The 16,585-nt window shown below is 41.7% G+C and overlaps 1 protein-coding gene across 1 annotated transcript in view; it reads left to right on the forward strand.

The window, feature by feature from the left end:
- FLT1 (fms related receptor tyrosine kinase 1) overlaps positions 1 to 16,585 on the forward strand; it is a 168,141-nt gene that overhangs the window by 39,378 nt on the left and 112,178 nt on the right. Inside the window, exons 4-5 of the mRNA XM_040979849.1 lie at positions 12,934 to 13,058; positions 16,407 to 16,569. Of these exons, the coding sequence (XP_040835783.1) occupies positions 12,934 to 13,058; positions 16,407 to 16,569 (288 nt within the window). The remainder of the gene's footprint in view (positions 1 to 12,933; positions 13,059 to 16,406; positions 16,570 to 16,585) is intronic.

Consider the following 16,585-nt stretch of genomic DNA (forward strand, 5'->3'; position numbering starts at 1 on the left):
TTTCAAAAAGTTGTACTGTTTCTTGGAACGCTTTTAGTTCATAGTGAAATTGAGATAAAGAAACAGAAATTCCCCCATTGACCATTCCCCCTCTGCTTGTATAATCTCCCTCCCTGATCATCAATGTCCTTACCCAGAGTGTTACAGTTGTTACAACTGAGGAACCTACAGTGAGGCACTGTCATCATCCAACGTCCCGTAATCTTAAAACTAGGATTCACTCTGGGCATTGCTTATTCTGTGGGTTTATGCCAATGCAGAATGATCCCCCCACTGTGGTGGCTTCCCACCAAGTAGATTCATTGTTCCCAAATCCTCTGTGCTCGGTCTATGTCTTCCTTCTCCCAATCCTGAGCCTTGGGAACCATACCTATTTTTTCTACTACTTCTAATCTTTGAGCTTTTCTGAAACGCATGCAGTTGGACTCACATCGCCTATAGCCTTCTTAGATTGGCTTCCTTCATTTAGTAACATGTGTCAATGGTTCCTCTGTGTTTTTTGTGGCTTGACTAACTCACTCCTTTTCAGAACTGAATACTATTCCATTGTCTAGATGTACCACAGTTTATATATCCATTCATCTATTGAAGGACATCTTTGTGGCATCTAAGTCTTGCCAACTATAAGTTGCTATAAATATCCATGTTCAAGTTTCTGGGTGGACAGTAAGTTTTCAGTTTATTTTAGTAAATATTAAGAAACACGATTGCTGGGTTGTGGTGGTGAGAGTATGTCCAGTTTGTCAGACTGCCTCCCAAAGTGCCTGTACTTTTGCAAATCCATCAGCCATGAATGGGAATTTTGTGTGCTGCACATCCTCACCAGCACTTGCCGTTGTCAGTGTTGTGAATTTGGCCATTCTGTTATGTGTGTGGCAGTTCCTCATTGCCATTACAGTTTGCATTCTCCTGATAATTTTTGGTGGGACCCATCTTTTCATATGCTTATTTACCATCTATATGTCTTCTTGGGTGATATGCTTGTTCAAGTCTTTGGTCCATTTTTAAATCCCTTTCTTCTTTGTGCAGTTTTAAGAATTCTTCGTCTATTTTGGATAACAGTCCTTTATCAATAATGTCTTCTGCAGATTCCACCTCCCATCCAGTATTTGGTTTGTCTGTTCATTTGATTGGTGCTTAATTTACATGTCTGAATTTTGGTGACGTTCAATGAATTAATCTTTCCTTTTGTGGATCAGGTCTTTACTATTGTATCTAAAAAAGTCATGTCACACTCAGGATAACCCAGGTTTTCTCCTATGTTTTATTCTGATATATTCTAGGCAATGTATCAGTTGGCAATATATATTTAGGTTTAAGGTTCACTTTGAGTTTTTCTGTAAAGCCGAAGGATATAGATATTTGTGTGTTCCAGTACTATTTTTGAAAAGCTATTTTTGCTGCTTTGTATTGCCTTTAATCCTTTTCAAGTCTCAGTGGAATGTCCTTATGGAGGTATACATCTAGACTCCTCTCTCTTTTCTATTGATTTTTTTCTTTCGCCAATATCACACTGTCTTGACTACTCTACCTTTAGAGTAAGCCTTGATATAAAATAATGTCAGTCCTTCAACTTTGTTCTTCTCCTTTTGGCTATTCATTTACCTCTCCAGTAAATGTTAGGATCAGCTTGTCACCATCCATGAAATAACCTTAAGTTAAGAGTTTGATTGGAGTTGTGTTAAAGCTATAGATCAGGAAGAATTGACATTTCTAACAGTAGTAAGTCTTCTTATTTATGAATATGGAATATTTCTCCATTTACTTAGTTCCTCTTTGGTTTAATTCTAATTCATCCTGGTTTGGTAGTTTTTCTTACATATATAGATTCTTGAACACTTTTACAGAGAACTGATACCAATGGTATTGTGTTTTTCATTTCCAATTATATTTGTTCATTGCTGGCATATGATGGAAACCGTTCAACTTTTGCATATTGATTTTGTGTCCTAGAACTTGACCATAATCACTTACTGGTTCTGGAAGTTTTGTTGTTTCTATTGGATTTTCTATCTAGATGATATTATCTGTGAACAAAGATGCTGTATTTTTTTTCTTTTGATCTATGTATACCTTTTATTTCCTTTTATTGTCTTATTACATTAGCTAGGACTTCTAGTATGATGTCGGAGTATGAAGGACATCCTTCCTGCTTTTAGTGAGAAGTGTTATCATATTCATCCATTTCATGGGAGGATTAAGTCACTGGCTCATGTAGAAGAACATGCACTGTATAGTAAGCCTCATATAAGGGGGTTATTGCTACAACTGTCACTGTTATCATCGTCTAAGCCATGGCTCTCTCACTCACAGAGTGAGAATACTACTTAGTGGATTTATTAGGAGAATACATGATATAACATACGCATCATAAAACACTAAGGAACGTTAATCGATAGTAACCTCTATGTGTAAGAGTCACTGTGCCAGGGTAGGAAGTACATAGGTGATAGCCTCAGCTTTCAAGGGACCTGCAGCTTGTTAAGTCAAATAAAGTAGGTTAGAATGAACCACATTACAGGGCACGATAGGAGAAGAGGAGGTAGAGAGTACAGACGAGGGATGCTCTGCCTGGAACATTTTCCAGTGCACCTCAGCACTTTCCTAGCTCTTCTATGTCTGCCTCTTCTGAAATATGTGTCAGGACTCAAGTTAAACATCTTTCCTTCTAGTAAGCACTACCGAGTCTAGCTTACTTACCATGATCCAGCATGAGATCTAATACATAGAAAATGCTAAGAGAATAGCTGTTAAATGAAAGGGAAAAAATGAATTTTTCTGTTTTTGTTAACCCAACCTGACTTAGGGCACATTGAGCAAATGAGGCAAATCTAGGACCATCATTTACATGTCATGTGAGTGAACCACGGGCCAAAAATGTCTGACAGACCAACACAGTGGAACTAGGATCAGCAAAGTGACATTTGACAGGAAGAATGGTAAAGGCCTGCATCTGACTTTGAAACTCCTCTACCATATTATTTTTACTGTGTGGAGGAAGCCACGCCTAGAGGTGGCGTACATGGGAAAGACTCTAGACTTTTAGTTAACTCCCTATTGACCAAGAGAATGAGTCCAATGTTGACCTGCATCGGGATGTTTATAGAATAAAGGTAGCATTGTTGTGTACTTCAAAGGACATCGAGAACAGGAATTCAAGCAAATCAGTTAACTCCTCTGTGCTTAAGCTTTGCTACTTATGAAGTGAGTACGTGCCTCAAAGGGTTTTGAGGATTAAATAATGTGGTGGTTTTCTTACCATCATTGAAGTGCATGGGAAAGCAGGAGACTCGGTTTGATACTCTCCTTCAAGATTTTCTTCTGTGAAGATGAGGTTAAGCTTCATGTTTGTAGCAGAGTGAACCATCTAGGGAGATGGTGAGTTCCCTAGGTGTGTAGCTATTCGAACATAGTACAGGTACGCACTTGGTAGGCCAGGGTGCATTGATGTTCAGGATCTTTCCACTGCTGAGATTCATCAGGCATCTGATGTGTGGCGTCATCACTTACTGATCTCTGGCTCAGGCTCATTCCCCAGCAACCCAAGGAGACCAATTCTATTTTCAGCCCCATTTTACAGAAAAGCTGGAAAATATGCAATTCAAAATTGCATCCTTCGCTGATGGACAAATCAAGGTTTGGACCCAGGTCTAATTGACTCTGAAGCCCCTGGTCCTGCTCCAACTTCCTCTGACCTTTGCGTGCCCTGTGATGTGGGGGTAAAGGAGTGGGGTACAGTGCAGGAGTGGAGGGAACAGGGGCACGGTGCAAGACTGTAGACTGAATTGTGCTGACCAGATGCTGCAGGCACACAATATGAGTGTCAGGCACAGTGCTTTGGCAGCCAATACTTAGTAAGGATTGGAGAATTCATGTAGAAATTGGAGAGTTCATGTAGAAATCCTAATTCCTACTTAAATCACAACCTGACCATCCTGGGTCTATTTCCCACTTGGCAACAGCTGGCTGCAGCCAGCAGGAAGTGCCCTTTTCTGACAGAACCCCAGCTTCTCAGCTACTTACACTCCTCAGGCCTTCTATTTCTACAGTCACTTATCTTCTTGTCTGGCTCCCAGAGTGACACCAATGTGCCACACCTGGTGGGAACATTTCAAATGGACCCAAAGCAGAGAGTGAATTTGGGAAGGGCTCATCCCATGTTTTAGAAGAGGAATCCAAGCCACAGGGAGTGAGTCCCACTGTTACCCAGGCCAACCAGCCAGCACCTTGATGGAGCCTGCCTTCCAAGTCCCCCTGCAAGTGACCCTTTAGGAAATACTGTCCCGTTGGAGTGCATCAGGGTCACCTCCTGGGAAAACCTGGTGTCCAACCTAGGGTCATGTCTGACCGAGCACCCCTGCGGCCGGAGACAGAATTTCCTCTCAGTCTCTACTGAACAAGACTTGCTCTGGACCTGAAATGGTTATCACTCATTTTTCCAGAGAGTCCATGGGGCCCGGTGAGTCAGCTTGGTTCAGATCCTGAGACTAAACTTATCAGTCTTCTGATAGTAATAAGTTCTGTTGGAAAGTTCCATGTCGCCCTGCCCTCTCCCTCCCCCATCTCCAGGCCCACTTTTCTCCTGAGTATGGGTGTCTGAAGGCTGTGGAGTGAAAGAGGAGGATCAGGGCCTCCTGGAGGGATAGACCCAGAGTGATCTGAGATCTGAAATTGAACTCAGTTTAGGCTCAGCCGGTGCTAGTGGGACACATGCTCTTTCTCGTTGGTCCTCAATTTCCTTATCTGAAACCTGAGTGATACCATTAGGGTGTCTTAAAGGTCCCTTGGTAGTTTTCAAATTTTATGGTTCAGAGGCGCAGCTGGGAATAATGGGATTTGAGACATGGCCAGAAATATTGGCCACAGAAGAATGACAGTATCCCCAGAGTGCCTTCTTTCTCTGTTTATTTCCCTCCTTCCTTCTTTCATTTCCCCCTTTTCTCTCCCTCCCTCCTGTCTGTCCTTACCCTTGGTATTTTTTTCCCCCTTTTCTTTGGAGATGCTTCAGCTCATTCAGAGCAAGCGCTGCCTGAGGTTGGTCCTCTGTTGAGCAGAATATAGAAAGCAGCCAACCCGCTATGTGTGATCACCCTGTGGGCCCTGAGAACCTCAGACCTCCCTGGCCTTGTGGTCCATCCAGCCTGCCTCCTTCCTGGCATGCCACTCTGAGCTCTCAACTGATTTAGTTAGATCCTAGGTACATTTTTTTCTTAATGATTTCCCTACTCCTTATTAATGGTAGAACTTACTACTGGCTTGTTCCTCTAATCTAATAAGCTTTCCTGTGTGTGTGTGTGTATGAGGGATGTGTGTTCCATGCTACCTCAAGTCCACAGACTGTGCTGAGGACATGATATGTCCCGAGCTTGCACTGTGTTCGTGCCTCATGTGGTGTCTTCCTCAAATGCACCTGTTGGCAGTGTGCCCGGGCCCAGCTGGACAGTTGGGTTGATTGCCCAGATTCCCTGTTCTTCTCAAGTCCCAAGAAGTGAGTTCCTAGACAAGGAGAGAGAAGCAGAACCATCAACCCTGTTCCCAACTTTCTAAATCTTCTTTTCTCTTACGATTCAGTCCATTGTGGGGGGCAATAGAACTTCAAAGAAAAAGCAAAATGAAGCATCTTTCTTCTCAGGAAAACAAAATTGTAGGTAAAGAGTTTTTTGTTTTGTTTTGTTTTTTAAGAAAGAGGAACTTCCTATTTTGTACCAAACAATACATTTAAAAGATCAGCCTCTGAAGTCTGAAACTCAGTGATTTTATTCTATTCCTCTCTCTCGTGAAAGTCTGTGTAAGTTGCAAGTCTGTCTTGCCGGCAGAAACTGCCCCCTGAAGTATGACTCTCTGTGTGACTTCTCATTTCTTTTGAATATGGATATGGGGTCCAATGCTGGTGGGGGCAGTTGTTATATTTGCAAAAATGTTTTGTACTTTCCAGATATAATTCCCTTATCGGATATATAATTTGCAAATCTTTCTCCCATTCTGTCAGTCATCTTTTCATTTTCTGAGTAGTATTTTATTTTTTTCATTGCAATTTATTTATTCATGTAAAAGGCAGACTTACAAAGAGAGACAGAGAGAGTTCTTCCTCTAGTTTACTCCATAAATGGCCACAGTGGTCAGAGCTGGGCCAGGCTGAACCCAGGAGCTTCAGCCAGGTGTCCCACGTGACTGCAGGAGCTGTCTTCTAGTGTTTTCTTAGGTGAATTAACAGGGAACTGAATTGGATGCCTTTATGGGATGCCAGTGTCTCAGGTGGCATAAGCTACTACACCACAATGCCAGTGCTAATAATGATACTTTTTTTTTTGAGGTGTAAAAGTTAAAATTTTTTTATGAAGTCCAATTTTTCTACTTTTTCTCTTGTTTCTTTGTTTTGTTGGTGTCGTATAAAACTGCAAAACCAGAATCATGAAGATTTACTTCTAATTTCTTCTAAACGTCTCTCACATTTAACTTTTTTTAAAATTTTCTGTTCTTTTCATTCAACTTCCTGTCATTCTTACATCATAGTCAACATCCTATGTAAATTTTTTTTTATTACATTTGATTTTATGACACAGTTTCATAGGCTCTGGGATTTCCCCAACCCCTCCCCATGCTTTCCCCCCATGGTGGATTTCTCTACCTAGTTGCAGTATTACAGTTCAAATCCAGTCATAATTCTTTCATTGCTAGCATGTACTTTGCATAGTGTCCAGCATCTTATTGTCCAGATGAATTCAGCAGTTTCTTGGGGAGACCATCTCTGGTCTGAAGGCTGAGCTGGCAGAATATCGTACCGATTTTTAACTATTAATGTATTAAGCCTTGTCAGGAAGCAGTCAGCCACTCTACTCTACTGGTGCTGAACATGCCTCTTGGGGTACCTACATCCCATACTGGAGTGTGTGGATTTTGTCCCCACTGTAATTCCTGATTCCAGTTTCCTGCTAATGTGAACTGTAGGAGGAAGCAGTAATGACTTGAGTTGCTCTGGCCATAACCCCTGAGTGTGAGTAAAAGTGGCAGGAGGAGATAACCCTGTCTTTTCCTGAACTTACAAGAAATCATTTAGTGTTTGTAGTATGATCTTTGCTGTGTACTTTTTTATGGGTGCCATTTTATCATTCTATTTATTCTATTCCTAGTTGGCCTCTTCTTATCTGATTCCCAGTGTTTTATTGTGAAGTGGCTTTGGATGATCTTAAATGCTTTTTCTGCACAGGTGATCATGTGATTTTGGTTTTTAGTCTACTGGTATGGTATGTTCATCACGTTGACTTATTTGCTTATTAAATCAGTCTTTTATTCCTGGAATAAATCTCTTTTGGTCATTGTGTATAATTATTTTATATATTCTTGTATTGAGTTTGCCTATATTTTAAGACATCTTCATTTTTATAGCAGTAGTTTTGTAACTCGTTTTCATATGATGTCATTCATTTTGGCGTTGTAGTAATATTAATCTCACAGGATGGATTGACAAGCTTTTCCGTTTTCTAGGTTTTGGCAAAGGTTGTGAATGATTAGTAATAATTCTTCAAGTTTATTAGAATTCACTTATCTTTGGGGCCTTGGTTTTTTTTCCCTTGTGAACAGGTTTTTTTATTTCCTTTTTTAAAAATTCAACATTTTCATATAAATGTTTGTGTTAAGTATTTCTTATTTTTCATTTTGCAGTAGTTTATTTCTGACTTCTTTCTTTTTAAGTTTTTATTAACATGCAGAGGATAAATGTCAGATGTTTCACAGACACAATTTTAGGCAGTACTGCCCTCGTCTTCCCTCCATCCCTCCTTCATGCCCTCTCCTTCGTTCTCCTCCTTTTTTTTCCTTTGAGTATTTCTTGATGAGTTCATTTCAGTAGTTTGCAGATTTTTAGGAATTTTTCCATTTCATGGTAACTAGTTATTGTCATGTACTTTTATAATGGTTTTTATTTTAGCAGTGTCCTAAATTTAGTAACAGCCACTGTTTCATTTCTGATGCTAGTAATTTGACTCTTTTCTCTACTTTACTTAGCATGTTTTTAAGCAGTTGGTTTTGAGTTTCACTAATTTTCTGGGTGGTTTTTTTTTTTGAGATTTTTTTTTTTACTCTTTTCCATTAATTACCACTCTGATATCTTTATTTTCTCACTTCTTCCTTTAAGTTTCATCTGCTGTTGACCACCCAGAGTCCTGAAGTGGAGCTATAGGATACTGATTTGAGATTCCTCTTCTTTTTCAATGTAGACATTCGTGAATGTCCCTCTAAGCAGTTTTAGCTTCATACAAAAGTTGTGCTGTGTTATGTCTTCCTCTTCATTCTCCTGAAACATTTTCACCTTCGTTCATTCAAAGTGTTTTCTAATTTCCTTTCTGATCTCTTTGCTGACTCATCAGTTACTTAGTAGTGTGTTGTTTAATTTCAACATGTTTGTCAATTTCCCAGATTGGTTTCTTGTAGTGACTTCTAATTTCATCCCAATGCAGTTAAACAACACACTTCTGTTATTTCTGTCCTTTTAAATTTATTGAGGCTTGTTTTATAACCCAGCATAAAGTCTATCTTGAAGAATGTTTTCATGTGCAGTTTAGAAAAATGTGCATCCTGTTGTACTGGGTGGAGTGTTCTTTAGATGCCTTTTAGTTATAGTTAGCTAACAGTGCTATTTTGGTGTTTTGTTCTCTTTTTAACCTGCTTGTTGTGGTAAGCATTATTGAACGTCGAGTGTTAAAGTCTATATTCCTTATTGTCAAACAGCTTCTGCCTTCAGTCAGTTTTTGCTGCCTATGTTTTGGTACTTTCTTAGGAGCCTATGTACTTATTAAACTTGCTGTAAGTCTCTGATGGTCAAATTTGTTGTTTAATCTTAATCTTTATCACTACTAACATTTCTTGTCTTCAGTTCTATTTTGTCTCATAGTTACTTTAGCTTTTCTAGTGATGACCCCAAAGCCCTGTCTGTATTGTCAAGAGTTTCGATAGGCAAATGTATGTCAATGAAAAACTTGCCTGGTTTTCTTCTCTTGGTCATATTTCAAGTGAAAGTTTCTTAACCAACAAGCTGTCCTTGAGGATATGGTATGGTCTACAACATGACAACTGACTCATATAATGTGAAAGCTCCTTGCTCCTTTGCATATATTATTCTCTCCACAGGACTGGTTATTTAGATGTTTTTCTTTGTTCCTTTTTAAATAAGACTCATTTCCTGATATATTTATTTGAGAGAGAGAAAGGGAGGGAGAGATACATATCATCTACAAGCTCCCTTCCTGAATGGCATCATAACCAGGGCTGGGTCAGGGCAAAAACAGAAGCCATGAACTTGGTCCTCTTCTCCTACGTGGATGGCCCGATACCCGGGCCGTCGTCAGGAGCGTTAGTTTGAAGCTGGTGGAGCAGCTGGGTCTGATACACCCATTGGTCTGATACAGGTTGCTAGGGTCACAGTTGGTAGCTTACCTTCCACACTACAATGCTGACCTTGGTTGCATATTTTTGAGTCTCTTTTTTCACCCTCAATAAAGAGAAGTCACAGCCCCTAAAGAAACAATACTTAGAGGTAAGGAAAATGAAAGTTAAAAGACATCAAGAAAAGGTTTTTCCAGCCCAGCACAAGCGTAGCGGTTAAGGTCATATGGTTGCCGGTTCTAATCCTGGAGGCCCTGCTTCCCATCCAGCTCCCTGCCTGTGGCCTGGGAATGCAGTCGAGGATGGGACCCTGTACCCGCGTGGGAGACCTGGAGGAAGCTCCTGGCTCTGGATGGCACAGCACTGGCCATTGTAGTCACTTGGGGAGTGAACTATCGGACGGAAGATCTTCCTCTCTGTCTCTCTTCCTTTCTGTATATCTGACTTTGCAATAAAAATAAATAAATCTTAAAAAAAAAATAAAAGGTTTTTCAAAATGTGTAGACTTGTTCTTGGACTCTACTTCAAGTCAGAAAAGCTGCCTAGATTCTAGGACTCATTCATCTGTTGGGAGCCCAGCTGAACTCCCAGGAAGTTCTGTGAGAAGTGGAGTAGAATGAGGAAGGCAAACCGGAGCCCCTCTGTCTGTGCACCTGAATGTGCCAGTGTGGTTACAGATTCAAAAGGAAAAAACACATTTTAAAAATAGACATGGTCCCATTCTGAACCAGGGTCCCTGTTTGATCTTTCCTTGTGTCCAAGCCGACTTGTTGACTTGAAAGATAAGTAACGGCCTGGTGACTCCAGTTGGGTGAGAAAACCTCCTGTTCGGTGCCAGTTTCCTGTCCCTGATCTGAGCTCTTAGAGTTCAGAGGGGTGGGGGCAGCATGACCTCTCTCTCTCTCCAGTGCTGGCATGAGTCTGGGGACAGTCTGTCTGTCCTTCCAGGACGCCGGCAGGCCTGATGGCGGCTCTTCCTTACTCTTTGAGCAGCCAGCCAATTTGGTTTCAGGAAGCTACTCTGCAGTGCTGGCTGACTTTGGAAGTCATTTTTAATTTTGTGACAAAGACAAATGTGTCCTACGGGAGTAGTAAGTGGTTCTACTGGTGATATTAATGGAACCATGACCCCTTCTGTATCTATGGTCCTACAAAACAAAATATGTTTGTATTCTAGTATGTCAGGCAGGTTCATTCTTAGTCCTTCCTTGAAACAGATTTCAGAGGAAATATACTATTTATAAGCCCAGGGAGTAGTGTGTGTGTGTGTGTGTGTGTGTGTGTGTGTGTGTGTGTGTGTGGTGTCTGCTTACAGATATAAACTCATGACTTGTCTAAGAGTAATGATGTATTTTGATTGTCTGAGTCAAGACGAATCAATGGAATTCTGACATCTTTGAATAGAACTGCTATGCTGAAATTGGTTTTGGTATTTAAAGGCCAGGAGCTCTAGCAAAATTGGGGTGTTTTGTGATTCAAAGGGAAAGAAAGAATTCATTGGTGTGTTGAATTAACCCCTTATATTTCCACTGGCGTTCCTTAGCCTAGAGATGACCACACTGATATTTACCATTTCCTGTATTAACCCTCTTTGCTTTGTGCAAGATGGTTGCTAAAGGAGACAGTACATTAAATATAAGATTTACACTTTAGTTAAAGGAATTAAACCATTTCCTGGTGTTTATGTTTACCTTGGGACTCACAAAGGAGACAAAAATACAGACTCCTAGGAGGAAGGAAAGGAAGGACCAGATCCCATTGGTTCCTAGCTGAATGTCCAGCTCAGCGACTTTAGTTAGAGGGGGAATTAAATGCTGATAAGGCATCTTTGTCTCTGTGTAATTAACCTTTTCTCCCTGCATTTGTGCTATAACCTTTGAGAATGCCCAGTAAACACATAACTTCATGAATGGTGACAGTTAATATCTTTTTATAGTACAGAAAACAAAGCTAAAATAAATCCAATGCAAACTCAAGAGTTATACTTAAGTTATAATGCGTGATGCTTTATCATTCAGATTTAACTTGAATACTTTAAAAACACTAAAAACAAATAGTGACCATTCTAGAATAACTGGCAAATGTAGAAGAAGTAAAGGAAAAAATAGCCCATAAAACTACCATTCCCAAATAATTATCACTAACACTGCAGTGATTTTAGTTTTAGTCTTTTTTGAAATCAGAGTGTTGGTAGGGCCAAACTCCTGTGAGAGCTAAGAGAGCCCTGCCTTACATCTTCCTATCTGCTATTTGCCTTTGCATTCCTAGGCTCCTAGCTACAGAACACCAATCTCTGTGTCCAGCCCCCATGACTGTTTTATAAGAAACCAGTCATGTTGGATTAGGGGCCCAATCCAACTTGGTTTAGGTAGTTACATTTGCAACAACATTACTTCCAAATGAGTAAGGCTTCTGCTTATTCAGAAATGTGCAGGCATCACAACTTCAATATGTTTTTGAGATGAAGGGGAGACATAAACCGATTGCAGTCACTGTAGCACCGCCTAGTCTGTGCAACCATCGCATGCTTGCTGCTCTTCTCTGCAGTGTATTCTCCACTCAGCCCCCACAATGAACTTGTACAGATCAGAGAGAGGCCCAGCAAGCAGGTGGCAGCCTGGCTGGTCTTTGAGGCCCAGGTGGGGGAAGAGTTCACCCCGATTCTTTCTGGGAGTGTTGGACTGGAGAGCAGGGAGCAAAATCAGAACCCAGTGTCTCTCAGCGGCAGCAGGTTCATGAAGAGGGGCAGAGCGGAGCACCAGAATGTTTCTGATAGTCATTGCGGTTTCTCGGAGGAATTACAGGAGAGCTGAAATGGTGGGTTGAATCCTCCTCGCCGCTGAGACTGACCAGAGACCACACGCTTAGGGGAAATAACTTTGGTGTTTGTCGAAAGCCTCTGAGGCATTTGCTGCTGCTTGTTCTTAGTCGGAAAGTGGCGCATACCAGAGAAACGGGCTCAATATACATATGAAATACACGCAGGATTCAACACTGCTTTGCCTGTCTCTTGCCCTCCCCCTGAACAGTTCGGACCTTCTCATTCAGGAGTGGACCTGCAAAGTCTGGAAAATCCTTAAGTTGTGCTTCTGTCATTCAAATGATAATCCTCTGACCAGCTACCCAGCTGCATCTTGCATCATCTCTAAGTCTCCCAGTGAGGTGTGCTTCAGGCTGCATCTGTGCCCTTTGAGTTCTTACAAAGGCTCTGGGGGGCGCTTCCTGGGGCACTTAGCATAGCTGTGCCTGCCAAGTTTATGCAGACTATTCCACTTTCTCGCTGCACCTCTTCTCACAGCGACACTCCTTCTATCGCAGTTGCCAGCTAGGGTAGTAGGGCGATCAGATCAAATTCCAAGAACTGAAGAAGAATTGGGTTTTCTCAAAACAGCTCTCTTTTTTTTTTTCTGGTTGGAAACACAGAGAACCAAAATCAGGGAAAAGTTTACAGGTTTTGGTAAGGGCAAATGGTGTCACCATGGCCACTGTAATGTGCAAATGTTATATTTCCATCACTGATGATTTTTTTCTTTTCATCTTTCCCTCATCCAGATACAGAAAGACCTTTTGTAGAGATGTACACGGAAATCCCACAAGTTCTGTACATGGTGGAAGGGCGGGAACTTGTCATCCCCTGCCGGGTCACATCACCCAACATCACTGTGACCTTAAAAAAGGTAAAAATGAACAGGTACCTTCAGGTTGGTTCTTCCTGCAAATGAGCGTGGAGAGTTTTGAATGGTTCTCTCTCGGGGATGCTTTCTGATGGACATTTGGGCTTCTCGGTGGGCTCTTCTGTAACATCCTTTCACTATAGTAGAAGTTCTGCAAGTTATACCCACGCATGGGTTCAAACAATGAAACGATCCTGTGTGAATAATGAGAACAGTAAAATCACAGAAAGAGTCGCCACAAATTCAGATGTCTATTTACATGTGTAAAGAATTTGGCAGAGTGGTTCATCGCAATCGGTGCTGAAGTTCAGAACGGTCGGCCTGTGCCTGATTGCAAAGGCTCTGGTGCGTTTCAGGCATATGGAGGTACACCCCCTTTGAGTCTAGCTAGAAATTTGCTGGTGACAAAAGATGTACCTACTCATGGGCACGTAACTGTAGCCTCTTAAGGGAGAAAAGGGGAGCCACCTAGGAGTGTTTGTATTAGAAGTTATTCTTGTGCAGAGAGGAATGTTTTAGGGTAGCTTTCTAGTAAAGGCAAAAACTAAAATGGGACATGTTGGCTAATTGTTCAGCAATAAGAGAAGGAAGCATACCAGGACTAAGATTAGACAAAACTCTCCCAAATAGAAAACTGTTCTAAATGCAGAAAGATTAAGTGGAGGCTGCCAACAAGACAGCATCTTGCACTGTGCTCTGTGGAGAAGGTACTCTAGATGTCCTTGGTGATGGTGGTGATGGTGGTGATGGTGGAGGTGGTGGTCAAGTTCACAGACTTTGAAGATTGATTTTCAACATCACCTGTTGATCCTGAGTCCTGACAGATGATGACAGGCCTCACTGTCTTCTTCCCTGACATTTAGTTTCCTGCATAATAATTTAAGTCGCCCATACCATCCATCAGAGGCAGGATTTAGTTGGAATATATTTCTGTGCCATCTCCAGTAAATATAAAAATTGTTGCACTGGGCACTGCAGACGAATTGAACTCTTGAGTTGCTTCCTAGCAGGTTGGGGACTCCCAGGCAGTAGAGCCAGTGTCTTGATGCCCCATTCATTGCACCTGCCTCACTTCTCTGAGAACTTGGCTTGTGTAGGAGACCAGAGTGCCTGTAAGCAGAGGCTGCTGCTCCCCTGCTTACTGCTGGGCAAACCGAAAAGTGACCAACCGTCTCTCCACCATTAGCTTACACATTTGTGAAATGGAGTGATGCAGTGGGACCGCCTCACATGGTTGTTAGGAATGCTGCGTGTGGTGGTCTATGAAAAGCACTTAGCGCAGGGTCTGACTCAAGGTAAGCCCTGTGCAAGGGTTAGCTACTAGTCTCATTTATTTACTCATTTATTTAATACTCTGCATTTGATTTATTATCAAGTTGTAATTTGAATAGTGAAGTATGACTCCTATAGTCCAAGACGATAATTGCTATATGATTAATATGAGGAAGACTATAGGGACGTCAGTCTCTCTCTCTCTCTCTCTCTCTCACTCTGTGTGTGTGTGTGTGTGTGTGTGTGTGTGTGTGTGTGTGTAGCCATAGTGCAGATGAGCTGTCTGTCATAAGGAATGTTTCAAAATTCTCACTTATAAAAATCTGGCAAGTTAGAGATAAAAAGGAATTATTCACTCTTTTCTATGTAAGATCTACATGGCCCAATTTTAAATTCATGTGTACAAGGGGTCTCCAGAAAGTTTATGGAAGATATGTATCATAGAAAAGCTATGTGTGACTTCGGAACACCTTTATACATTGAAAGCACTGCAACCTATTATACTATCTGTCTCTTCCATTTCTTTGGTATTCCCCCCCCCACCATCACCACCACCCTGTTTTGGTTTTGATTTTTCTGGAAAAGCAGAGAGATAAGAGATCCATCTAGTGGTTCACTATGCAGATATCTGGGGCTGGGCCAAGCAGAAACCAGGAGCCTACAGCATGATCCAGGTTTCCCAAGCGGGTAGTAGGGGCCCCAGTATCTGAGCCATCAGCCCGCTTCCCAGGGTACATCCTGGTATCAGAAGGAAGCTGGAATTGAAAACAGCCAGACTTTAAATCTATACCCAAAATAGGATGCAGGTGTGACAATGGTAATCAAAATCCACCTATCTGAAGTGGGACTGGCAACCTGGCATCAGGTCCACCTGTCTGAAATTGGGCTGGCATCAGAGTATAGCTGAGCCACTCTCTGAAGCAAAGACCCTTTAGTACAGCTTAATCCTGTGGAAGTGTTTCTTTGGAGTTTTTCATAATCAGGTCCTGGGTATTGGCAGGAGGAATTAAATCATGCATTCTTTCATCTGTTGTAGACTCCCTGTGTTTGGGAAATTTGTTCTAGTGATTAAAATGCCTCCATTTCATATCTGAGTATTTGAGTTTGATACCTAGTTCTAGTTTAGCCCTGGCTGTTGGCAAGCCTTTGAGGAATACACCAGTAGGCAGGAGCTGTTTCTCTCAGTCTCTTTCTCTTTCTTGAATATGCAAATAAAATGCTTACAAAACAAACAAAAAGGCAGATTCTCCTAAGAAGGTACGAGCATTCCATGGCTACCTAAATGTGTTCACTGTGACCAGTTTGAGCACCTGTGATTTTCCTTCCTTGTGTTGCAAAGAGAGTCTCAGAATACTCATCCCATGAGTAAAGGCTGTGAATCTGAAGGTCCTGGACTGTGGACAGTCCACCATTGCAATAGAGGAGCAGAAATGATGACTTGATTAAAAGCTGGAGGTGATGGGGTGATGAGGACACAGATGGATAACCCAGCAGCTCCAGTAGAAAAAAATGCAGACTGGTGTCTGTTGAGGATTGGATTGGTTTACTATGAAAACACCCAGAGGCCCCACAGCAAGTCTGGCATGACAGCCAGATCTGTCCTGGCAGGTGCAACTTGTTGCCCTGACAATGAATGATCGTAATTAAAGATGGGCCTTTGGCTTAGCAGTGAAGATCCTGGTTCCATTTCTGAATGTTTGGATTCAAGTCCTGGATGCAGCTCCTTGCTGCAATACAGACCCGGAAATGGCTCAAGAAGCTGAGCCTCCTGCTCTTCATGTGTAGGATTTGAACTGTGTGCCTAGCTCTAGGTTTGGGTCCTGGGCATTTGGGAAGTGAACCGGTAAGTGTGAGTTCTCTTTGTTTCTGTACCAGTCACACAAATTACTTAAAAGTGTTATAACACAAATCTATCTTGCTACTTGTAAGGAAAACCCAAAAGCCAGTTACAACAAACTGGAACTTTTACTGCTGTCATTTTCAATTCAGAGGAAAAATTGCGGTTGCACAAACGACTAGGGAAACAAAATTGGCAGGGGACTGAACTAATTTTATTCAAGCCTGTGTCTGCCTTTGCAGTTTCCACTTGATGAAGTGATCCCCATGGGGGACAGGATCACGTGGAACAGTCAGAAGGGGTTTATCGTATCGGATGCCTCATACAGAGAGATAGGAATCCTGACCTGTGAAGCAACAGTCAACGGACACTTGTATAACACCAACTATCTCATACACCGACAAAGTAAGTGATGCGGATA

Source organism: Ochotona curzoniae, unplaced genomic scaffold (genome assembly GCF_017591425.1).
Source record: "Ochotona curzoniae isolate NIBS_2020 unplaced genomic scaffold, NIBS_Ocur_1.0 contig_3332, whole genome shotgun sequence".
NCBI lineage: Eukaryota > Metazoa > Chordata > Mammalia > Lagomorpha > Ochotonidae > Ochotona > Ochotona curzoniae.